Source organism: Entelurus aequoreus, linkage group LG18, assembly GCF_033978785.1.
Source record: "Entelurus aequoreus isolate RoL-2023_Sb linkage group LG18, RoL_Eaeq_v1.1, whole genome shotgun sequence".
Classification (NCBI taxonomy): domain Eukaryota; kingdom Metazoa; phylum Chordata; class Actinopteri; order Syngnathiformes; family Syngnathidae; genus Entelurus; species Entelurus aequoreus.
In genome coordinates this window covers 15,353,132-15,379,284 of record NC_084748.1, presented here as the reverse complement: position 1 = coordinate 15,379,284, position 26,153 = coordinate 15,353,132, and the positions used below count along the sequence as shown (strand labels likewise).

Genomic DNA, 26,153 nt, shown 5'->3' with positions numbered 1-26,153 from the left:
AAAGCAAACAGGTGTAATGTAAGGAGAAAATGTTGCAAACTAATAACAGAAAAATGCCCGCTACACTGTTTTTTGTCTGTTTTTTTTACTTTAAAACCGTCTATGCTCAAAAAAATAATAAAAACGTATAATCAACGGATTGAACTAATGATGGTCTAGAGACTTAAGCGTTGAAAATAAAATAAATATATAATAATGTATGACTTATTTAACACTTTTATGAGTTTTACGCACCTTTAGAAACGTGCGTTTGAATTAAAAATGTAACTTAATTTACCGAGAGATGATTCATTCAGTCGCAAATATTAACATGTTTTAGTACATGTCCTCTACGGAGTGGCAGGAGGGACAAAAAGAGTGCAGTTGCCCACTCTTCAGTAAGGAAAGTAACTATTGGCTGTCCTAGTAGTCACTAGATGACGTCATCGTCTCATTTGCATAATTTATTGCAGCGGATGCTGTGGGAGAGAGGAATAATGTTGTCGGAGCAAAAAAAGTAAAGTTAAACTTTCTTCTGTTGATTCTTAGCTTCTATTTTCTTTAAATTTATTTAAATTAAATGTTAGAGAATCAAATTTGATCAAAAGACTGGAGGGTAGTGACATTATTGTAATCTATTGAAGAAAGTGGGGTAAAAAGCAAACAGGTGTAATGTAACGAGAAAATGTTGCAAACTAATAACACAAAAAATGGCCGGCACGCTGTTTTTATTTTTATTTTAAAACTGTCTATGCTCAAAAAATAATAAAAACTTATAATTGACGGATTGACCTGATGATGGTTTAGAGACTTAGGCGTTGAAAATGAAATCAATATATGACTTATTTAACACTTGTATGAGTTTTATTTGTGACCTTTAGTCAGATTTTTTAACTGTTTTTGTTCAAAGAATAATAATGACTCAAAAGCAATGTTAATATGAATTATTTACCTATTTAAGGTAAATAATATTGCATATTTTGTGTTTTCCTATAAGAGGGTTTTGACAAAAAGGGCATAAACATTCTTAAAACTTTATGTTAACATATATATTTGCAGTTAATCTGTAGGTATTTAAGTGTCGTAAGTAAAAAAATTAAGAAAAATTATATATGACTTATTTTTAACACTTTATTGACGGACCCCCTTTTGGGTCCCTATATATATATATATATATATATATATATATATATATATATATATATATATATATATATGTATATATATATATATATATATATATATATATATATATATATGTATATATATATATATATATATATATATATATATATATATATATATATATATATATATATATATATATATATATATACATACACATATATATATATATATATATATATATATATATATATATATATATATATATATATATATATATATATATATATATGTATATATATATATTGCTTATGTCTGTTAATACTTCTGAACATGTGTTTTTTTTTAAATTTGTAATACATTTGAAAACAATTCTAAAAAAAAAACCTTATCACATTGTCAATATGGGGAATTGTGTGTGGAATTTTGAGGACAGAAATGACTTTATTCTATTTTGGAATAAGGCTTTAACAGAACAAAATGTGGAAAAAGTGACACGTTATGAGTACTTTCCAGATGCACTGTTAAACAAAAACAAACAAAATAAAAAACGTTATATCGACATATAGATCTGAAGCTGATCTAGAGATTTAGGCGTTGAAAAAAATAAAAATAATACATTACTTATTTTTAACATTTTTATGACTGAGAACATAAACTTGAAGGGAGCCCTAAAATAAATAAAAAACATCTATATTTTGTATTTGGTTTTGAAAATGAAAATTATCAAAATAGTCCACACATGTTTTCATTTTTCAGTGGCGATTAAAATTATAAAATGATAAATCAGCAAGTGTAAGAATCCTTTTTATTGTCGGCTATTTGGGGACATGACATACAGTTGATGATGAATACGATAACGTTTGTTGTATCGTTTGAAGATGATTCCCCAACACTTGAAATACACTACTTTTTTTTTACACTAGTTCTAGCACACATGAAGTATATTTGCACAAAGTATCGCCGATTCCAGCCTGTATTTTACTCAATATCGGATCAGACAGAAAATCCATGGCATCGCACATCACAGGCGAAAAGTGGTAGGGGGGGATTTAGCCGAATATCGATACCAAGTGGATTATTATCGTTATCAGACCGATACTAGCATGATATTTTTCAGTTTTCTTATGTTTACTTTTGTCAGGTTCAAACACTGATACATCTATTAATCAGACAAGAAGCAAGGAATCATGCAGAGACAAGAGTTCAATTTGGCTCATATGAGGAGACACGTGTTTTGGGCTGTATTCTAGTTACAGATCCAAACTACGTTCTGAAAGTCAAGCCCGCGCGCTTCCTCTATTTATCTGTTACTTCACTGAAGCTGTCGCTGAGGGAAGGGGGGTAATCTCGACAACTCCAGTTAGACACAATATATGATCATAGAATAAATGAAAATTAGTAGAGCAGAGACAAGTCATATCGCCTTGTCTCTGCTCTGTCTGCGTCACGGCGGTGTTCGGCCTTGGCAGTCAGCAGGCCGAGTCTGGACACAACACTGATAAAGACAGCTGGCAATCTTTTGGACTGCCAGCTTTGCACAGAAATACCACTTCAGCACAATTGACAATCATTTATATCAACGGCCCTTAAGCATAAAGTTATGATGATAATATATACAGAATTATTCTAACAACTTTCACAAATATTAGGGCTGTGAATCTTTGGGTGGAAATCGATTTTTTTTCAATTCAACATGATTCTCGATTTAAAAACGATTTTTTCCCGATTCAAAAGGATTCTCTATTCATTCAATACATAGGATTTCAGCAGGATCTACCCCAGTCTGCTGACATGCAAGCAGAGTAGTAGATTTTTGTAAAGGACAATGTTTTATCAACTGATTGCAATAATGTAAATTTGTTTTAACTATTAAATGAACCAAAAATATGACTTATTTTATCTTTGTGAAAATATTGGACACCGTGTGTTGTCAAGCTTATGAGATGTGATGCAAGTGTAAGCCACTGTGACACTATTGTTCTTTTTTATTTATTTTTATAAATGTCTAATGATAATGTCAATGAGGGATTTTTAATCACTGCTATGTTGAAATTGTAACTAATATTGATACTGTTGTTGATAATATTCATTTTTGTTTCACTACTTTTGGTTTGTTCTGTGTCGTGTTTGTGTCTCCTCTCAATTGCTGTGGTATTGCTGTGTATTGTTTTGTTGGATTGATTAATTACAAAACAAAAAAAACAAAACATTTTTTTTTCAAAAATTAAATAAATAAATAAAATTAAAAAATCGATTTAAAAAAAAAAAGATAATCGATTCTGAATCGCACAACGTAAGAATCGCGATTAGAATTCGAATCGATTTTTTCCCACACCCCTAACAAATATTTATGTTCACATTGCATATTTACATTTTCTTTACAAACTAAGTGAATAAGGGAGGTTTTTGGAGGTAAAATGCAAAATGACTTGTTTTGTATATTAACTGTGTTTTGCTCAAACATTTGCATATAATAAAAGAGAATCATTCGGTTATTCAATCACACATTCTTCAATCACATACGGGCATTTTCCTTGCCCGTATGTGGGCTCTGTACCGAGGATGTCGTTGTGGCTTGTGCTGCCCTTTGAGACACTTGTGATTTAGGGCTATATAAATAAACATTGATTGATTGTTTGACATTTCAGTATGCGACACTGTCTAGTGGTTAGAGTGTCCGCCCTGAGATCGGTAGGTCGTGAGTTCAAACCCCGGCCGAGTCATACCAAAGACTGTAAAAATGGGACCCATTACCTCCCTGCTTGGCACTCAGCATCAAGGGTTGGAATTGGGGGTTAAATCACCAAAAATTATTTCCGGGCGCGGCCACCGCTGCTGCCCACTGCTCCCCTCAACAAGGGGATGGGTCAAATGCAGAGGATAATTTCACCACACCTAGTGTGTGTGTGTGACTATCGTTGGAGCTTTAACTTTTAATATAATCCGACATTTTTTGTTTGCTGATATGGGACCGATATGCGATATCAATATTGGGTAAAGACACCCCCGGGGAGTTTTAACAATAGCTATAATTAATAAAATTCTTGTACTAATTAAAATTTATTTTTTTACATGAGTAAAAAGTGATGATTCTGCAGTGCATGACCTGATCCAGCAGATGGCACTGTGCTCAAAGATATTCTGTTAAAAAGAATGTGTGTTTAAAAGAATTCATCATTCTTGTGTTTTTTGAAGTCCATCCATCCATACAACCATTTCCTACCGCTTGTCCTTTTCGGGGTGGCGGGGGGTGCTGGAGCCTATCTCAGCTGCATTCGGGCGGTAGGCTGGGTACACCCTGGACAAGTTGCCAAAAATGTGTACATTCATGCCTGCTCTCCCTGTCCTTTCTTGGCCTTGTGACTATCTCACATTCCCAAATCTGCCTAGCAACAAGAGCGAGCCCCTCACATGAACTCAAGCTAGCAGCTCTTCCTTTGTGGTAAACGCGGGCCGAGCGTTCTGTCGGCGTGACGGAGCGAGACGGACGCGGCCGCCTCCCACTTGAAGAACTCGCAGCCCTTCTGGGCCGACCGCCGCACGGCGCAGCAGTAGAAGCCCCGGCCTTGGTTGGGACCGCCGTTGGACACCCGCAGACGCTTCGAGCGGCGGCCGCAGTCGCACAGCGGCGACGTCACCTTCCCCCCGCGGGGGACGTTAACGGATAGCGAGGAGAGGACGGTCTTGGCGACGTTGCGGGAGGCGGAAGCCGCAACCCTCGTCTCGGTGTCGGCGAGGACGGTGAAGGACGCCGCCATGCCTTTTTTGGGACGGAAAATGGCGGCAATAGGGGTGGACGTCCTCTCTGGGACGAAGGTCTTGGACCTAAAAAGGGAGGGGGTCTTCATGGTTTTAGTCCAAGTCATCTCTTGATGGATATGATGTTTAGGAAGCGCCTGAGGAACTGCAAAGCCAGCATGTGGTCCACCAGAGACATGTCCTGCTTCTTCTCCTAAAGGGACTGGATCAGTGGGGTGTTGTTCAGGTTCCCCCCACACGTAACACCCGCTGTCATAGTCCGAGACTAGTTCCAATGTCCCCTCCTCTGAGGAGTCCATGCCGACATCATCCAGCGCCACCTCGTCGTAGGACCCGCACCTGTCTTCGTCTTCCGCCGCCAACTCCTCCACCCGCTCTTCGTCCCGCCCTGCGAGTCCGAGTCCGGGTCCGGGTCTTGTATCCTGGTGCTGCTGGAGGCCTCCGAGGACCGTGGAGCACAGAAGCAGGCTGGTGTTCAAGTGTGGGGAGGAGACGTGAGCTGCTGTGCTGCACCTCGTCCTCCTACTCCGGGGAGCCCAGGGAGGTGACGTCGTATCGTTGAGGAGAGTCTTTGGAGACACCAGACTCTGACAGACCGGGACTGACAACTTAGGGCTGGACTTGTCCTCTGGATTTAAGACTTTAGTGGTGTTTGCAACAGACGACATAGTGGAGAATGTTGGCCTGTTTGCTTCCGTTTTGTTTCTTAGCCCTGATGGCGTCTGTGAGGAAAAAAGGCAAAATGAGTCGAGCTAACTTCCAAAACACTAAGAAGAACCACGTAATGTCAGAATAATTGTATCTAAGTTATCACAAAACTTTGTGTTGCCATGAGTTCCCGTCGAGAGGACAAAAGCTGTCTTTGATCTTACCAAGCAAAAGGCTGGCATAACTCCACTGTGTACGATGGGAGGAGACAGGAGGGGTTCGGTTTCTTTGATGTATTGTAATCCACAGAAATATATTGTCTTGACCCGAGATCTACAAAGCGGAGTGGAAGCAGGACCTGACGTAAGCTCCAGGCACCTTTTCTTTGAACTGTTTTACCTTTTTTTTTAACTGTTTTGTAATCAAAGGCGATGGCTGTTTACGACCCCCCTCCCTTAGAAACAGCTGTTGCCATGTAATCAGGGAAAGTCCAAATAAAAGAGGCGTACAATCTTTCCTCAGAGCGTGGTGAGACACTGTACAAGGGTACAGGTGTACGCGCTCTCCTCATTGAGACAAATTGAATTCTGTCTCTGTTTGATTCCTTGCTTCTTACGCGCTCTCCTCATTGAGACAAATTGAATTCTGTCTTTGTTTGATTCCTTTCTTGTCTTGTTTAAAAGATGTCATCAGTGTTTGAAGCTGACACGTAACATTTCGTCCTCTCTCGCTTTTAAACAGGGTGCAAGAGGGTTCACTCTGTGCGTCGCTCTCAGCCCCTGGGCACTTTTATTACAGAGCAGAATTGAATGAACGGGAGTCAGTCAGCCACAATCTCTGTGTCTCTGTGGGTGGAGGCGAGCACACTAGCTTACGCACAGACAAAGCCTCGCTACTCGCTACATGCTAGTTGCTAGTGAGAAGCAGCTCAAAGTAACAAAAATTGTAGCAACAAAAAAAACAACTACACTTCACGATGTCCTATATTTACTGGAGTGCAATTTTTGGCAAAAGAGATTGACAGTCCATTTAATTTTTTTTATTTTTCACTTATTTTTATTCCATCCATCCATTTTCTACCACTTGTCCCATTCGGGGTCGCAGGGGGTGCTGGAGCCTATCTCAGCTGCATTTGGGTGCAAGGCGGGGTACACCCTGGACAAGTCGCCACCTTATTCTATATATATATATATATATATATTTATTTATTTTTAAAATTTTATTTGTTTAATTTTTGAAATTGTATTTATTTTTATTTCTTTAATTGTATTTATTTTTATGAAATGACAAGAAAAAACCTTTTAAAATGAATTATTGCAAGAATAATGTTAAAACTATTTAAAGAGCTGTTATTAATTAAACAAGAATTAAAATGTAATTGTCAGATTTTTTGCTCGTAATATGACATTTTTTTTCCGACGAAATTATCTTGTAATGTTACGATTTTATTTTCATAAGATTAATCATATTCTTAAAATAATGCTTCATTATGGCAATAGAACAATTGTACACCAGGGGTCTTCAACGTTCTCCAGGAATGGACCCCTAAACTGGTGGAGAGATGGAGCTTATATATACTGTACTAAATTTTGTTTTAACTTTAACTGGTCCTTAAGGTACCTTGTTATTATGCAATAAGAAGATATACAAATAATACAGTATAGTGCCGCATAGCCAGCATAAACATATTAATACAATGTAATTGTTCTATATTTATTGGAGTGCAATGTTTGGTAACAGAGGTTGAGAGTCCATTTTATTAGATTTTTTGTTTACTTATGCAGGATAAGAACCTACTCAGTGGCCTAGTGGTTAGAGTGTCCGCCCTGAGATCGGTAGGTTGTGAGTTCAAACCCCGGCCGGGTCATACCAAAGACTATAAAAATGGGACCCATTACCTCCCTGCTTGGCACTCAGCATCAAGGGTTGGAATTGGGGGTTAAATCACCAAAAATGATTCCCGGGCGTGGCTACGCTGCTGCCCACTGCTCCCCTCACCTCCCAGGGGGTGATCAAGGGGATGGGTCAAATGCAGAGGACAAATTTCACCACACCTAGTGTGTGTGTGACAATCATTGGTACTTTAATTAAAACTTTCACGCAAAAATGAAGAAATACATACACATTTATATCATATTATTTTTTTACATTTGTATTATTTTTTTTAATTGTACTGACTTTTCAGGTTCATAATTCAAGTGTACACACACAAGGAAAGGGTGTACAATTTTGCACTCACATTTGTATTACATCATATTTTTTATTGTAGTTTTATTTATACTTTTAATATCCATTAATACATTTTATTCTTACTTATTATTTGTGTATTTTTTTCTATATTGTTAAAATGCCACACATTTTTTCAAACAAGTGATGTCCCTGCCAAAATTTTGAAATAAACAACAAAACACCAACAAAAAATACAATCATAGCCAATATTTCAGAATAATTCCCACCAACAGAGTAATATTTCTGTAAATTAAATTATTATCTACATCTTATTGTATAACTGATACTAGTGATTTTTTGATGAAAAAAATAGCTATAATAACGAGTCAGTCTTTTAAAAGAAACGGCTCCTCAAGATCCGGCTCCCCAAGGCCTTTTGGAACTTGGGTAGCTAATCATTGCGATTTGGAAAAGTTAAGCTCCTTGTGTTAGCTATCATGATAAAAATAGTTTATTTCTATATGTTATAATTACCGTTTTCATTTCAAAACACCTTAATATATTTATAGAATTTTTATATGTATGGACTTCAAATTTATCGTAACTGTTAGATTTTTTTTTTCCATTCCTAAAATATTATGAACATTTTACTGCTAAAAAAATATCTGATTAATAACAGTTTACATATCAAATACTATTATTACTCACCATGTGAATATATACCTGTTTTAACTGTATCATGCTGTATGCGATGATATATAAAAAGGTGGTGCCAGGTAAATTAGCATCTGTGCTAAAGAGTTAGCATGTTGTGATTGTATTGTACTTTTATTACATTAAAAACATGACGAGCAAAAATAAGTCTTAGTTTATTAAATAGAATAAAAAAATAAACAAATTTCACATTTTTCGGAGGCATGCTTGGACAGGAAGCAGGAAATGAGGATTGGAGGAATCGGGCTCCGTGGTTGGACGACCACTCACCCTCTCTAAGCGTCTCGTTATCTTCATCACGCACCCGTCCCTCATCATCCTCGCTGCCAGGTGAGCGGTGTTGCGAGCGTCGTCCACGCCTGATCGAAAGAAAAACAAGGTCGTGAAAATCTCCTCCGTCAAACGGACCCAAATCTTGTCAACCCACCGGAATGTTCTCTCCCACAGAACTGGATTCCCAGATCTTGTAGCGCTCCGTTCAACCCTTTGGGCTTCCTGCTGTAAAAAATGTGGAATGAGATGAAGAAAATGAAAAGCTGAAAGTCTTTATGAATCACAAAGAAGTCGCCTCAAAAGAAAAAAAATGACAAGAAAAAACTTTTGAAAATGAACTAGATGAGACAATTCCTGAAGGAATTGCGTGTGAATGCTCCAATGCTGAAATTGAAGTGAAATGCTGACAGAATGTAGTATGAATGTAAGAATAGTTTGAATGTTGACGAGTTTGAATTTCCAAGAAAACCGGAATTTGGTGTCCAGGATGAGTGGAATGTGTTGATGTTGGAATGGTTTGAAAAGGTTGACAGATGTGGGAATTGTGCAACTTGGAAAAATGTCCCATTCATTTCAATGGGAACTTCCTGGAAATTTGGGAAAAGCTGGATTTTTTGGAAAATGATTAATAGCATGAATGTCCTGAATGAGCTGAATTGGTTGGTGTTAGAATTGTTTAAATCAGTCCAGAAATGTTGAAGTAGTAACATGTAGAATTGAGAAATTGTATTACGGAATTCCTGGAATTTGGGGAAAACCGGGAATTTTTCCAGTTCAAAACACAACTTTGTTTTTTGTCCTGATTAAGAGGAATGATTTGACGGTGGAACGGTTGAAGTGGGTTGAAAAATGTGGAAGGAGTAGTCGACAGAAAAAAGGGTGGAAATAGGGCTTTGAAAAACCAGGAATTCTGGAAAATGCTGGACTTTTTTTGAACTTGGAAAAAAAGGTAGTTTGAATTTCCAGGATGGTGGAACATGTTGAAGGTGGAATGGTTTGAATCGGTTGAAAGATGTGGAAATAGTGGAAGTTTGAAAAAATGGGAAAATGTTCAGGAAAACATGGAATTCTGGGAAATCTGGGGAATTGTTTTAATTTGTCAAGGGAAAGCCCGCGCTTCCTGAATAGGCTGAACAGTTTGAAGTTGGAACGGTTTGAATCGGATGAAAAATGTGGAAGGTAGAGCGCACCAAAATCTGGAGAAGAAGAAGAAGAAGAAGAAGAAGAAGAAGAAGAAGAAGAAGAAGAAGAAGAAGAAGAAGAAAAAGAAATAGATGCATTTTGGTGTAGAAAACCATATGTGTGAATGACTTGGAGCCAAATATCTTGTTCTATTGGCAGATAATTTTGCTTAGTTCAAAAACCCCTAATTTTTGTAGTTGTTTTTGAACACTGACTTTTTGCAGTGCAGAAAGTGTTGGGTGTTTTTTTTTGTGCAAAATTGCATATTTTTTTTCTCATTAAATTAGGATTTTATTGTCACAATTCTATGATTTTAGTTTCATAGTAATATTGGTTGTCCTTGTCAGTGTGAAATAAAGATACAATAAGATGCACTTGCCCTGTATGTGCTCCTCAGGTCGATCCAGCTGTTGACCACATCTGGCTTGTGGATCTGCTTGCGTTTACACTCGTAGTGCAAACACACCCCGAGATCCCAGTCTGACACAGGACACACGTGTTGTTTAGCTCCAAGCTACGCATGCAGCACAGCAGTGTGCAGCTGTAATGTGTTCATCTTTTACCCGACCACGTGAGGAAAGCGCAGAGCTTTTGGGAAGGCGGAGGAGTGGAAGAGCTCTGTTGGCGGGCAGGAAAGACCACCTCTTTCTCCAGCCGCAGCTTGTGCAGCCAGCGGTTGAACTGAGACAGACAGATCTGGAGGGGGACCCCCGCTTCAACTTGCATCTACAAGACACGCGGCAAAAGTCACACTTCATGCAAACACAAACAGTACAACTGTATAGTCATTTGTCCTTAATACCGTTACTAATGTATCATTAATTGGAAAACGGGTTGGCATTATTAGTATCTACTTCACTATTTTTTATATACTAAATACCAGTGGCGGGCCGAGCGATTCCCACCTAGGCCTTCAGTGATCTCCGACTTCAATGATTACCTCTCAAAATACCATAACTGATGTCACCACATGATCATTGCTGGAGAAATACTATACAGGAACACATTTACACCCGACTGTGCATTGGATCACATCAACAGCATACAAAACGGGTTATTTTCTGGCACATTTAAAAATCAATTAAAACGCATCAGCAATTAAAATGTATACCGTCAATTTCTCTGCTTGGCTTATGCAACTTCCGGTCAATAAAGTTTGATTCAAAGTACACACTTCTCAAAGATATATTAACAGCCCTGACCACATGATGGCAACAAATACACATGGAACAATGTTAATTAAATGACAAGCATGACACACTTTAACAACAAGAGTTTACAAATTTTAGTTACTGTCAACAACTTGTGATCTGATTGGCTATCGCAATTGTCTCTCAACTCTATGTGTTCTCAAATTCATCCGTCACAGGACGCGTAAATGTCACGTTAGACGAGAGGCCATCTAAAAGGCCTTACTGACAACAATTCGTGATCTGATTGGCTATCGCAATTGTCTATCAACTGTGTGTCCCTGTTCGCTTACAGTACACGGACGCCCGCATTGTTGATTCTGGAGGCGTCTGGCAGATTTCATACAGCATAGCAACATAAGCTGTCTGAATTCTGATTGGATACAAACTAAAACTAAAAACAACAGCACTGGAAGGAGCATAATATGACATGAGGAGAATATGAATACTTTTAGATATTTAGGGAAAATAAAAATAAAAATAATTGTATCTTTAAAGGCCTACTGAAACCCACTAGTACCGACCACGCAGTCTGATAGTTCATATATCAATGATGAAATCTTAACATTGCAACACATGCCAATACGGCCGGGTTAGATTAGTAAAGTGCAATTTTAAATTTCCCGCGAAATATTCTGCTGAAACGTCTCGGTATGATGACGTTTGCGCGTGACGTCACGGATTGTAGCGGACATTTTGGGACAGCATTGTGGCCAGCTATTAAGTCGTCCGTTTTCATCGCACAATTCCACAGTATTCTGGACATCTGTGTTGGTGAATCTTTTGCAATTTGTTTAATGAACAATGGAGATAGCAAAGAAGAAAGCTGTAGGTGGGAAGCGGTGTATTAGCGGCCGGCTGCAGCAACACAAACACGTAGCGGCTACGTTGTAGCCGGTGTTTCATTGTTTACATTCCCGAACGATGACAGTCAAGCTTTACCATTGGCCTGTGGAGAACTGGGACTACATAGACTCTTACCAGGAGGACTTTGAGTTGGATACGCATGCTTGTGGAGATGGGACAACAGAGACTCTTACCAGGAGGACTTTGAATTGGATACGCGCTACCGTGAGTACGCAGCTGCGGCTTCCAAACATTTGATCGCTTGCCCATACGTGCGTGCCGCTATGTGCATGTCACATACATAACTTTGGGGAAATATATGTGCTGTATGAACTTTGGGGAGGTGAACGGTACTTTGGGCTGTGGGATTGAGTGTGTTGTGCGGGTGTTTGATTTGTATTGGCGGGTTATATGGACGGGAGGGGGGAGGTGTTTGTTATGTTGGATTAATTTGTGGCATATTAAATATAAGCCTGGTTGTGTTGTGGCTAATAGAGTATATATATGTCTTGTGTTTATTTACTGTTTTAGTCATTCCCAGCTGAATATCAGGTCCCACCCGCTTCTCACAGCATCTTCCCTATCTGAATCGCTTCCACTGTCCTCTAATCCTTCACTCTCACTTTCCTCATCCACAAATCTTTCATCCTCGCTTAAATTAATGGGGAAATCGTCGCTTTCTCGGTCCGAATCGCTCTCGCTGCTTGTGGCCATGATTGTAAACAATGTGCAGATGTGAGGAGCTCCACAACCTGTGACGTCACGCTACTTCCGGTACAGGCAAGGCTTTTTTATCAGCGACCAAAAGTTGCGAACTTTATTGTCGATGTTCTATACTAAATCCTTTCAGCAAAAATATGGCAATATCGCGAAATGATCAAGTATGACACAGAATGGATCTGCTATCCCCGTTTAAATAAGAAAATCTAATTTCAGTAGGCTTTTAATTATGATCATGATTTATGGTTATGTTAGGCCAGTAGAGAAGGCCTTGCTGGCCCTGACGGCCCACCTTTGCTAAATACTGGTATCATGAGTAGATATGTCTGGTAATATCGGACTGTCGATATTATCGGCCGATAAATGCTTTAAAATGTAATATCGGAAATTATCGGTATCGGTTTCAAAAAGTAAAATTTATGACTTTTTAAAACGCCGCTGTACGGAGTGGTACATGGACGTAGGGAGAAGTACAGAGCGCCAATAAACCTTAAAGACTGCCTTTGCGTGCCGGCCCAATCACATAATATCTATGGCTTTTCACACACACAAGTGAATGCAAAGCATACTTGGTCAACAGCCATACAGGTCACACTGAGGGTAGCCGTATAAATAACTTCAACACTGTTACAAATATGCGCCACACTGTGAACCCACACCAAACAAGAATGACAAACACATTTCAGGAGAACATCCGCACCGTAACACAACGTAAACACAACGTAAACACAACGTAAACACAACAGAACAAATACCCAGAACCCGTTGCAGCACTCACTCTTCCGGGACGCTACAATATACACCCCCACAACCCTGCCCTCCTAAACCTCCTCATGCTCTGCATGTCCCAAATTCCAAGCTGCTGTTTTGAGGCATGTAAAAAAAAAACTATGCACTTTGTGACTTCAATAATAAATATGGCAGTGCCATGTTGGCATTTTTTTGATTTATTTTGGAAAACCTTGTTACATTGTTTAATGCATCACAACCAAATTAGGCATAATTATGTGTTAATTCTGTATATATCGGTATCGGTTGATATCGGAATCTGTAATTAAGAGTTGGACAATATCGGAATATCGGATATCTGCAAAAAAGCCATTATTGGACATCTCTAATCATGAGTATTTATTGTATCAGCCGTTGTAGTTCGGTTGTGGTAGTAAAATAAAGAAAAATGGCTGAAATCGATAAAAAAAGGTGATAGGATATACACGATAATCGGTCGATCCAAATAGTTTTCCTTCCTCCTATGTACGGTTTTACCACGTCAACATGTATATTTTGTTACCTGTGTAATGCCGGTGAGCTCAGTGCAGAAGGTTGAAAGTATTGGATGCTCCTGTGGTTGAACATACTTGTGGAACTCAGACTCAATCTCCCCAGTGGACGTATTTAGAAGAACAGCTGGGAACTCAACTGCGTCAAATGAAAGAAAAGTTACCATGCAATACTATTTAATAATAGTAATAATTATAGTACCGTAATTGTAAATAATGTAAATAAGTCCATGTATATACTCTGATGATTAACTTGTGTGATGACTGTATTATGCTGATAGTATATATTTATACCATGAATTGATCAACGTGGACCCCGACTTAAACAAGTTGAAAAACTTATTTCGGTGTTACCATTTAGTGGTCAATTGTACGGAATATGTACTGTACTGTGCAATCTACTAATAAAAGTCTCAATCAATCAATTGGAGAGTTTTCATTGGAATATTACTTATTTCTTGAGTGGAGTTCTTTTTCTCTTTCCAGCAAGTGGACTCAAAGTCAATGACGATCAGATATGAAAACACTTGATCTGAAAACAAGAAATTGGTGAAATATTACAAAATGCCCACAATGCAAATGTGTGTTATGTTGAGTATTGGTGCTAACTTGACAACAGAGTCTTTTTCAAGCCAATTGAGGTTTTACTGCGCTGCCTCAGCAGTCCCAATTCTCTGAGGAGGTAAACAAATAAAAGTTAAAATATCCAAACAAGTAAATTATAGTATTAATGTTATTGAAGTAACTCGCCATTTAGCAAACATGATGCTATGCTACTTACTTGGCTAACTTCTTTGTCGACATATCCGCCACTTGTTGGAACTCGACTCGGATACTTTTAAAAATATATTTTTTATAATAATTAAGGTTGTTTAAAAGGTGGCAAAACCGCGATTTCTTTTAAAATATTTGGCATCCATTTCTCTTTATTCTACTAGTTTGGTCCACTGAAATAAATCATAAAAGACGAGAAAGACTCGTTCAAAAAAAAAAAGGCTGCTTTAGCGTTTCCGGTTGTGCTTTCTGAATAAAACTCAGCAAGTTACGGTCGACGTTGCTAATCTGGCGGGGTACAGTTTAAACTAATAAAACAACCTTTGAGACTAAATCATTATTTTTTTAAATCCAAAAACAGATTACAAGACAAAAGCATCTTTATCGCTGTGTCTCATATAATATTTATTTTGACAATGACAGAACGGAAATTATACCCCGGCTTCCGGCAACAGGAAGTACTCTACCGACACATGCAGGGTTACACACGCATGGTTAAAAGATGTTGTCAACGATGTAATGATGTGTGTTTGGGAGTCGCTAAAAGCTCATATCATGGTAATTCAACTTTTGTACCATTCTCCTTCGTATATTTTATTCTAAATAACGGTCATGTTTTAGTACGGGTAATATTTTCATGATCAGTTATCAATCCAAGACTTCTGAATGAAAAGCACTGTTAGTTTCAAAATATAATATTATAAGACATTTAAGTGTATCATGTAACGCGTTGTGGCTTGTGCAGCCCTTTGAGACAAAAGGGACAAGCGCTAGAAAATGGATGGATTGATGATTGATTGATGGTTTAAATTGTTTTAGCTGTTTGGCCTTCGAGCCCTCATAAAACAATAATTTGCTGAATGAAACATGTTTTTTTTTGGTTTCAAATTTTTTGTTTTTATGTACTTTCATGTTTTTTTATTATTTGAAAATTAATTTATGTGTGTATTTATATATATATATATATATATATATATATATATATATATATATATATATATATATATATATAAATAAATACATATATATTATTTTTTAAATATATATATGTGTATATTATATATATATATACGTATATATACGTGTATACTATATATACAAAAAGTATACACATATATATATAAAAAAAATATGTATATGTATATATATATGTATATATATATATATATATATATATATATATATATATGAAAGTTGGTAGAGTGGCTGTGCCAGCAATCGGAGTGTTGCTGGTTACTGGGGTTCAATTCCCACCTTCTACCTTCCTAGTCACGTCCGTTGTGTCCTTGGGCAAGACACTTCACCCTTTGCCTCTGATGGCTGCTGGTTAGCGCCTTGCATGGCAGCTCCCGCCATCAGTGTGTGAATGTGTGTGTGAATGGGTAAATGTGGAAGTACTGTCAAAGCGCTTTGAGTACCTTGAAGGTAGAAAAGCGAAAATCATTTATATATATATATATATATACAGGTATATATATATATATATATATATATATATATATATATATATATATATATATATATATATACATATATATATATATACATGTGTGTACAGCTCCACTAATGGACATTGGAGTGTTACTTTCAAAGGCAAAATTAAAGTATTGCTAGAAGCATAATTTTATATGGGACTTTATTGTATTATATGTATAGTACATGTTCCAAAAAGAAAAAAGCATAAAACACAGTATATTTAAATATACTAAATGTAAAAAAGAGAATAAATATTCAAAATAAGATCATTAAATGAAATGTAGTTTGGTTGCGCCATCATTAGCGCAACACAAGGTTGCAAAAGTTTCAACTACAATTCTAAATAAGATGTCAAAAGCAAACTGAAATCAAATACACACAGCTTAAAGATTGATCAATACCTATTTAAATTTAGTAATACATAAATATGATGATTTATCCAAATATACCTGAACAGAAAGCTCATGATGGTTACACCAAAATGTAACGCTATGAATCGCGTTTTTCCAAGTTTTTGGGGCATTTCTATGCTATTTCCAAGCATCTCCTTTTTATTATCGTTGATTTTAAATGGTCAAACTAATGCATATTATATATGCATGGCCTAGTAAACAAAAAATAAGCCATATTTATTTTGATTGTTACATTTTGAAGTACATTTGTGCAGGTGGGTGCGAATGTACCCATTACAAGAGCTGTACACACATATATTTATATATCAATCAATCAATCAATGTTTATTTATATAGCCCTAAATCACAAGTGTCTCAAAGGGCTGTACAAGCCACAACGACATCCTCGGTACAGAGCCCACATACGGGCAAGGAAAAACTCACCCCAGTGGGACGTCGGTGAATGACTATGAGAAACCTTGGAGAGGACCGCATATATATGTGTATAGTATATATATATATATATATATATATATATATATATATATATATATATCCAAAAAATATGCACCTGGGGATAGGTTGATTGGCAACACTAAATTGGCCTTAGTGTGTGAATGTTATCTGTCTATCTGTGTTGGCCCTGCGATGAGGTGGCGACTTGTCCAGGGTGTACCCCGCCTTCCGCCCAAATGCAGCTGAGATAGGCTCCAGCACCCCCCGCGACCCCAAAAGGGATAAGCGGTAGAAAATGGATGGATGGATATATACTTACACACATATATATACCGGTATATATATAGTGGTAGCTGAAAAGTTATGCATCAATTAAATTCTTTGCAAATTAATTTTGTGTTTACTATCCAGCACAAGGGCCTGCTCTAACATGGAGTCCTCAACATCAGCGCCATTAAAGGGACAGAAAAGGAAAAGCGACACACGTCATGGGTCGGCTAAGAGGCTCAACGGAAAGCAAGATGAAGTCGGTGAAAATGGGGAACGTGGGCCGGCGATGTCCGTGCTGCCCGACCACCTCCAGCGTCCTATCTCGGGGGAGGAGCTGACGGAGCTACTGCATTACGCTGCTCTGCGGGGAACAAACCGCATAAAACAGCCCAGGTTATCATCGCCTGCTTCATCTGCAAGAAATAAGCTAGTTGTCATTGTCGTCATAAAATGTTTTAACCGTCAGATAAGTGTAAAAAGAAGTTAGGCACTATTTATCGTATTACAGGGGTGTCCAAAGCCTTTTGCGGCTTGTAGTTAATTTGTTAGCATTCTAGTATTAGCATGGTAGCTTTTATGCAGGTGTACACCTCAGCGTCAAAATATGTTGCTATTTGTAGGTATACACCTCAGTCCTATTTTGGTAATTGATGCATGATAGTGTTAGCAGGGTAGTCTTTAAAAAACATTTTAAGGAACATAACTGACGCATGCTACAGTTAGCATTTTAGCATTCCTCAGTGTTAGGGGCTGTACATCTTCGAGCACCACACGATTCGATTTGATCCGATTCTTAGGGGTAACGATTCGATTCAGAATCAATTCTCGATTCAAAGTCAATACTTTTTTATTAACATTGGATGCCAGTTTTATGATTAACTGCATTCCTCCATAAATTAGATAAACACCTCTGATCAATTTCTGTATTACTTAAAAGAAAACTGGTTTTGTTTAATAAAATTATCATACCCAAACAATTAATAATGTCAAAACCAAATAAGGCAACAAGAGAAGTTGTCTTTTCTGAAGTAAATCTGTACAACAAATATGGGCATCTACATCAACAACATGATTTACCTGAGTGGCTGGACAGGACAGGTTAAAATTAAGTTAAAGTACCAATGATTGTCACACACACACTAGATGTGGTGAAATTTGTCCTCTGCATTTGACCCATCCCCTTGTTCAGCTCCTGGGAGGTAAGGGGAGCAGTGGGCAGCAGCGGTGGCCGCACCCGGGAATCATTTTTGGTGATTTAACCCCCAATTCCAACCCTTGATGCTGAGTGCCAAGCAGGGAGGTAATGGGTCCCATTTTTATAGTCTTTATAGGGTTTGAACTCACAACCTACCGATCTCAGGGCGGACACTCTAACCCAGGGGTCACCAACCTTTTTGAAACCAAGAGCTACTTCTTGGGTACTGATTAATGCGAAGGGCTACCAGTTTGATACACACTTAAATCAATTGCCAGAAATAGCCAATTTGCTCAATTTACCTTTAACTCTATGTTATTATTAATAATTAATGATATTTACACTTAATTGAACGGTTTAAAAGAGGAGAAAACACGAAAAAAATGACAATTAAATTTTGAAACACAGTTCATCTTCAATTTTGACTCTTTAAAATTCAAAATTCAACCGAAAAAAAGAAGAGAAAAACTTAAAAAAAGAATTTATGGAACATCATTAGTAATTTTTCCTGATTGAGATTAATTTTAGAATTTTGATGACATGTTTTAAATAGGTTAAAATCCAATCTACACTTTGTTAGAATATATAGCAAATTGGACCAAGCAATATTTCTAACAAAGACAAATCATTATTTCTTCTAGATTTTCCAGAACAAAAATTTTAAAACAAATTCAAAAGACTTTGAAATAAGATTTACATTTGATTCTACAGATTTTCTAGATTTGCCAGAATAATTTTTTTGAATTTTAATCATAATAAGTTTGAAGAAATATTTCACAAATATTCTTCGTCGAAAAAACAGAAGCTAAAATGAAGAATGAAATTTAAATTTAATTATTATTGTGTACAATAAAAAAAAAAATTACTTGAACATTGATTTAAATTGTCAGGAAATAAGAGGAAGGAATTCAAAAGGTAAAAATGTATATGTGTTTAAAAATCCTAAAATCATTTTTAAGGTTGTATTTTTTCTCTAAAATTGTCTTTCTGAAAGTTATAAGAAGCAAAGTAAAAAAAATAATGCATTTTTTTAAACAAGTGAAGACCAAGTCTTTAAAATATTTTCTTGGATTTTCAAATTCTATTTGAGTTTTGTCTCTCTTAGAATTAAAAATGTCGGGCAAAGCGAGACCAGCTTGCTAGTAAATAAATAAAATTTAAAAAATAGAGGCAGCTCACTGGTAAGTGCTGCTATCTGAGCTATTTTTAGAACAGGCCGGCGGGCTACTCATCTGGTCCTTACGGGCTACCTGGTGCCCGCGGGCACCGCGTTGGTGACCCCTGCTCTAACCACTAGGCCACTGAGTAGGTTGAGACTGAAAAAATATATATATATTTTAAATTTTTAAAAAATCAATTCAGAGTTGTTACAAATAACAATCGCGATTACCGTATTTTTCGGAGTATAAGTCGCTCCGGAGTATAAGTCGCACTGGCCGAGAATGCATAATAAAGATGGAAAAAAACATATATAAGTCGCACTGGAGTATAAGTCGCATTTTTGGGGGAAATTTATTTGATAAAACCCAACACCAAGAATAGACATTTGAAAGGCAATTTAAAATAAATAAAGAATAGTGAACAACAGGTTGAATAAGTGTACGTTATATGACGCATAAATAACCAACTGAGAACGTGCCTGGTATGTTAACGTGACATATTATGGTAAGAGTCATTCAAATAACTATAACATATAGAACATGCTATACGTTTACCAAACAATCTGTCACTCCTAATCGCTAAATCCCATGAAATCTTATACGTCTAGTCTCTTACGTGAATGAGATAAATAATATTATTTGATATTTTACGGTAATGTGTTAATAATTTCACACATAAGTCGCTCCTGAGTATAAGTCGCACCCCCGGCCAAACTATGAAAAAAACTGCGACTTATAGTCCGAAAAATACGGTACTTCTTTGGGAGGGGAAAAATCTATATATTCTACTGGTGTTTAAAGTGAAAACTACCAAAATGGTCCCTGTGTAGTTTGATTTGTCAGTCCCTCAGTGGAAAAAGTTTGGGCACCCCTGTAGTAAAACCTGCAAAAGCCAATGATCTGAATTAATTCACCTATTTGTCTTTCTTTTAGTTGGTGTCGCCTGTCCGGGAGTGTGGAAGGCATCAATGTGGTGGTGGTGGAGGGCGTGACCCAAAGTGACTTTTACAAACACTACGTGACTCTGAGGTGCCTGAGGACCAACTACACCACTGTAAGTACAGCTTACAGTGCAGACGAACATAATGTAGCGCATTGTTTACGATGTTTCCGGTCGACTGCTTCAGAGAGTCACCTTCACGCCGTCCAACAGCAACCTGCTTTCTGGGATATTCAGCAGTGACGTCGCCACTTTGGATGGATCCTGTGTGGGCAGAGCAGAGAAAGAGAGCAGCAAGTTTCTCCAAGGTGAGACTTAATATATTTCATCTAATTACACTGCAAAAAGTCAGTGTTCAAAAACAAGAAAAAAATATATAAAAATAAGGGGAATTTTATTTGAACTAAGCAAAATTATTTGACAATAGAACAAGAAAATTCAGCTTGTCAAGACTTTCCAAAACAAGTAAAATTAGCTAACCTCAATGAACCCAAAAATACCTTAAAATAAGTATATTCTCACTAATAACAAGTACACTTTTTAAAGATTAAAGATTAAAGTACCAATGATTGTCACACACACTAGATGTGGTGAAATTTGTCCTCTGCATTTGACCCATCCCCTTGAGGAGCAGTGGGCAGCAGAGGCGCCGCGCCCGGGAATCATTTTGGTGATTTAACCCCCAACTCCAACCCTTTGTTGCTGAGTGCCAAGCAGGGAGGTTATGGGTCCCATTTTTATAGTCTTTGGTATGACTCGGCTGGGATTTGAACTCCAACCTACCGATTTTTCTTGGTAGAAAGAAAAAAAAAGACTTTTTTTGCTCAATATGTTGAAAAATATTCTTAAATTAAGTAAATGCTAGTGCCATTATCTTGACGTAATGATTTGCGCTCGGCATCATGATATTTTTTTTTCATGCTTGAAGTAAGAAATTATTATTTAAAAAAAGTAGTTTTATACTTGCGAGTGTTAATGACACAGCTTTGCATCAGCTGATATTCTAGTTTCAAGCATGATATACTCAATATAGGTCATCAAATCTCAGCTACAAGCTGTAATATCTTACTGAGATCATTTAGGACCAAAACCCTTAAAACAAGTAAAACACTAACATAAAATCTGCTTAGTGAGAATAATTATCTTATCAGACAGAAAATAAGCAAATATCACCCTTATTTGAGATATTTCATCTTACTTAGATTTCAGTTTTTGCAGTGTAGGCCCTATACCTCGTCCCTACGGGGTTTCACTGGCTTTTTTTGGTGATTGTTTGCCGCCTAAAATGCCTGAATGTTTTTCAGAATTATTGGGACCCTCCCTTTTGCAGGGAAGAGTCCTCCCAGATTATTTATTCTAAGGCCGTCTGAATAAGGAGTGTTAGGTTCAAACACTGATGACATCTATTAAACAGGCAAAGAAGCAAGGAATCAAACAGAGACGGAATTCAATTTGGCTCAATGAGGAGAAACGCGTAGACCTGTACCTTTTGTACAGTGTCCCACCACGCTCTGACGAAAGATTGTACACCTCCTCTTTTATTTGGACTTTCCCTGATTTCATGGCAACAGCTGTTTCTAAGGGAAGGGGGGTCATAAACAGCCGTCGCCTTTGGTTACAAAACAGTTCAGAGAAAAGGTCCCTGGAGGGGGGTCAGGTCCTGCTTCCTCTCTGCTTTGTAGATCTCGGGTCAAGAGAAAATCTTCCTGTGGATTACAATACATCAAAGAAACCGACACCTTCATGTCGCTTCCCATCCTACACAGTGGAGTTTTGCTCGTCGGGAACTCATTGAAACACCAAGTTTTTTGTGATAAATTAAATACAATTATTCTGACAAGAGAGGTGACTAGAATTGAAGATTAACAGTTTATTCTATACCAGGGGTCGGCAACCCAACATGTTGAAAGAGCCATAATGGACCAAAAAATAAATAAAAATGTCTGGAGTCGCAAAAAGTTAAAAGGCTTATGTAAGTGTTATAATGAAGGCAACACATTAAGTTAGTGTCTCAGAGGGTTAGATAACTCCTGGAAATGACTGGCTTGAAACTGCCAAAAGTATAGATGTGAGTGCCCAAGTTAAAGGAAAGGACAGGCTGTCTTCTTCTAGTGGATTTATTACAATTTTTGGCAAGCTGGGTAACGTTTGCTGTGGTCTGGAACAACATGGCACACAAACAACTATCAGAAATGCAGCCAATATTACCCACGGATAATGTGTCATGACTCATGAGACATGCAAATATAAATTAAATACACAGAGGACATAAGTCAAGGAAATTAAATGAACTCAAATATACCTACAAACGAGGCATAAGGATGCAATATGTACACACAGCTAGCCTAAATAGCAGGTTAGCATGGATTATTAGCACTCCACGCAAGTCAATAACATCAACAAAGCTCACCTTTGGGCATTGACACACAGCATAAAACGTTTGGTGGACAAAATGAGACAAAGAAGGAGTGGCATAAAACACGTCTTTCTGTGGCAGCGTACACCATACTTGCCAACCTTGAGACCTCCAATATCGGGAGGTGGGGGGTGGGGGGGGGCGGTTGTTGGGGGCGTGGTTATTTACAGCTAGAATTCACCAACTCGAGTAAAAAAATACTTGAATTTCAGTGTTCCGGTGGCTATCCATTAGATGGCAGTATTCTCCGTTCATTGGGCAGGCAAGCTGTTTATATTGTGGGAAAGCGAGGCTGTCCCCACTCAGTCTCAGGTCCGCATTGAGCTGGAGGGGGCGTGGCCTCCAGCTCCGGGAGTTTGTCGGGAGAAAATCTCTGCCGGGAGGTTGTCGGGAGAGGCGCTGAATACCGGGATTCTCCCGCTAAAAGCGGGAGGGTTGGCAAGTATGGCGTACACCATGACACGTAAAGCAACTACGGTGAGTTCAAGGACCGCCAAAATTAGTAGGAAAAAGCGGTCCGCATTACTGAAGACGCCGCACCGATCGTGAACAAGACTTCGAGGTACTTTAACTCCTCCACATAGGGCAAGGGATGGCTTTCCACCCTTTATAACAAAAAAATACAGAAAGAAACACAACCGAAGGCTTCCTTTTTTACTGCTGTCTGCCGTGTTGTCCACATGTTGCAGACATTTTTGCTTGAAAAGTGTTCCAACACATTTACCCCCGCACATTAAGAGCATTTGTGAAATGATGAAAGCGATTTATAGCGCTCATTTTTGTTGGTAAATGAGAAGATGAGAGATGATCATTACACTTCAACATCTCTAACATTGCTGGCGAACCCTTAAACATCTCATTCTATTTATTGTGTGTGTGTTAGTGCTGATGGCTCACCCGGTTGTGACCAAGTTTGGGACGAGGAGGCTCGGTCTGACGGCCTACCTGCTCCCACTGCAGGAGATGATCAAGCGACGTTACCCGGTCAAAGGTGGCCGCCTCTTCTCCTCTTCCTCGTCGTCACCCGTCAACCTCTCACTTCCCGTTCTTCGCCTCTCGCCGCAGGCATGCCGGGCTTCGAGGAGTTTACCTGCACCGACAGCGATGACCGTGTCACAGACTCCAGTCCCCTGTTTGGACTGGACTGCGAAATGGTGAGATGGCAAAGACCACTTCCTGTGTTTAACCCCGCCCCCTTTCCTGGTGTTTCCTCACTGTTGGTGTCGGCAGTGTTACACAGTGCGAGGCAACGAGCTGACCAGAGTCTCCCTGGTGGACTCGGAGGGGAAGTGCGTGCTGGACCAGCTGGTGAAACCCGACAACAAAATACTCGACTACCTCACGCGGTAAGCACACACCATCCATTAAAAAGAAAAATACCGGTTGCCTAAAATGGGCTAAAAAAAAGTTTTTCAAAACAGGATAGAAATAAATGCTCATTCTGGTTGCATGGAGATGGCCTAAAAAAACATATTTTTAAATATGAATTGTTATGAAAAATATGTTTGTATTTTTAAATTATTTTATTTATATTTATATTTTGGATTTTGTTTTTTTAATCGACTTTTGAAAATTAAAGTTGATTTAAAATCAGACTAAATAGGAATCGCAATTCGGACGCCAATTTGTGCACCCCTATTGCATATTTACGTACACAGCGTATTAGAAAGTATCCAGTAACAAATGTGTCCGCATCATTTGACTTACCGAGGTGAACTTCATGAATTACTGTGACGACTAGGTGTTGCTAAAACAATTGCCATTCCACTTCATCTTAAAGACGGCACATGTACATTTCAGACGGTGTGTTTTTAAAACGACCATTGTTCTCTGTTTGACTAAATTCACTTGATCGAGCCTTTTCTTGCATTCCGCACTACAAAATAAAAGTATGCATGATTATCGTATTGGCCAATACCCAAGGCTCCAATATTGGTATCGTATCGGAAGTGAAAAAGTTGTATTGTTACATAATGAATACATGATGATAAATAAATAGCATAAATGAACGATAATAAAATGTTATTTACAAATTTGAGCAAACTGGAATATTTGTAGAAGATAGTATGTTGGCTGCGCTAAAAACGATAACTAGAGATGTCCGATAATGTCTTTTTTTGTCCAACTCTTAATTACTGATTCCGATATCAACCAATACCGATATATACAGTCGTGGAATTAACACATTATTATGCCTAATTTTGTTGTGATGCCCCGCTGGATGCATTAAACAATGTAACAAGGTTTTCTAAAATAAATCAACTCAAGTTATGGAAAAAAAATGCCAACATGGCACTGCCATATTTATTATTGAAGTCACAAAGTGCATTATTTTTTTTAACAAGCCTCAAAACAGCAGCTTGGAATTTGGGACATGCTCTCCCTGAGAGAGCATGAGGAGGTTGAGGTGGGCGGGGTTGAGATTGGGGTGTAGGGAGTAGCGGGGGGTGTATATTGTAGCGTCCTGGAAGAGTTAGTGCTGCAAGGGGTTCAGGATATTTGTTCTGTTGTGTTTATGTTGTGTTACGGTGCGGATGTTCTCCCGAAATGTGTTTGTCATTCTTGTTTGGTGTGGGTTCACAATGTGGCGCATATTTGTAACAGTGTTAAAGTTGTTTATACGTCCACCCTCAGTGTGACCTGTATGGCTGTTGACCAAGTATGCCTTGCATTCACTTGTGTGTGTGAAAAGCCGTAGATTATATGTGCCTGGGCCGGCACGCAAAGGCAGTGCCTTTAAGGTTTATTGGCGCTCTGTACTTCTCCCTACGTCCGTGTACACAGCGGCGTTTTGAAAAGTCATACATTTTACTTTTTGAAACCGATAACGACAATTTTGAAACCGATACCGATAATTTCCCATATTACATTTTAAAGCATTTATCGACATCCCTAACGATAACCAAATAAAAAGTGTCCTGGAATGTAATGTAAAATAATGATTCAGAAATGGGATTAAAAACCCAATCTCAACGACTATTATTTTGTGTGCAGGTTTTCCGGCATCACGGCGGCCATGTTGCAGCCGGTCCGAACCACGCTTCGCAATGTCCAAGCTGAGCTGAGGAGGTTGTTGCCCAGAGACGCGGTCCTGGTGGGGCACTCCGTCAATTATGACCTGAAGGCCCTCAAAGTTGGTCGAGTACTTTCTCTTGTCGTTGCCGTGGCAACACTCTGAGCTCCCAC

The 26,153-nt window shown here is 38.2% G+C and overlaps 2 protein-coding genes and 1 long non-coding RNA gene across 3 annotated transcripts in view; 1 reads left to right on the top strand and 2 right to left on the bottom strand.

Annotated features, from left to right (window-relative positions):
* Positions 1–1,726: 1,726 nt before the first annotated feature.
* On the bottom strand, positions 1,727–15,520 carry eri2 (ERI1 exoribonuclease family member 2). The gene is made up of 9 exons (XM_062026587.1): positions 14,670–15,520; positions 14,498–14,562; positions 14,340–14,420; positions 13,900–14,027; positions 10,416–10,578; positions 10,232–10,332; positions 8,825–8,906; positions 8,668–8,756; positions 1,727–5,588 (listed from the first exon to the last, which is right to left on the bottom strand). The coding sequence occupies exons 1-9, from the start codon at positions 14,690–14,692 to the stop codon at positions 4,530–4,532; spliced, it is 1,791 nt and encodes a 596-aa protein (XP_061882571.1). The 5' UTR covers positions 14,693–15,520; the 3' UTR covers positions 1,727–4,529.
* The window catches only part of LOC133633845 (RNA exonuclease 5-like), a 28,511-nt gene continuing 17,455 nt past the window's right edge, over positions 15,098–26,153 (top strand). The window contains exons 1-8 of the mRNA XM_062026586.1: positions 15,098–15,220; positions 17,398–17,649; positions 20,545–20,665; positions 20,739–20,859; positions 23,851–23,958; positions 24,033–24,121; positions 24,198–24,313; positions 25,962–26,100. Of these exons, the coding sequence (XP_061882570.1) occupies positions 17,417–17,649; positions 20,545–20,665; positions 20,739–20,859; positions 23,851–23,958; positions 24,033–24,121; positions 24,198–24,313; positions 25,962–26,100 (927 nt within the window). The 5' untranslated portion in view covers positions 15,098–15,220; positions 17,398–17,416. The remainder of the gene's footprint in view (positions 15,221–17,397; positions 17,650–20,544; positions 20,666–20,738; positions 20,860–23,850; positions 23,959–24,032; positions 24,122–24,197; positions 24,314–25,961; positions 26,101–26,153) is intronic.
* Positions 17,150–26,153, bottom strand: part of LOC133633847 (uncharacterized) — a 33,469-nt gene continuing 24,465 nt past the window's right edge. The window contains exons 3-5 of the long non-coding RNA XR_009821841.1: positions 23,865–24,057; positions 20,526–20,815; positions 17,150–17,669 (exon numbers count right to left, since the gene is read on the bottom strand). This is a non-coding gene — a long non-coding RNA (uncharacterized LOC133633847). The remainder of the gene's footprint in view (positions 17,670–20,525; positions 20,816–23,864; positions 24,058–26,153) is intronic.

Bases quoted from the DNA above. Each gene is read 5' to 3' on its own strand.
- eri2 (XM_062026587.1), bottom strand. From the start codon at position 14,692: ATGTCGACAAAGAAGTTAGCCAA. The intron at 14,563-14,669 runs GTAAGTAGCATA...TTACCTCCTCAG, and splicing joins TCGACAAAGAAGTTAGCCAA to AGAATTGGGACTGCTGAGGC. The intron at 14,421-14,497 runs GTTAGCACCAAT...TCTTGTTTTCAG, and splicing joins GAAAAAGACTCTGTTGTCAA to ATCAAGTGTTTTCATATCTG.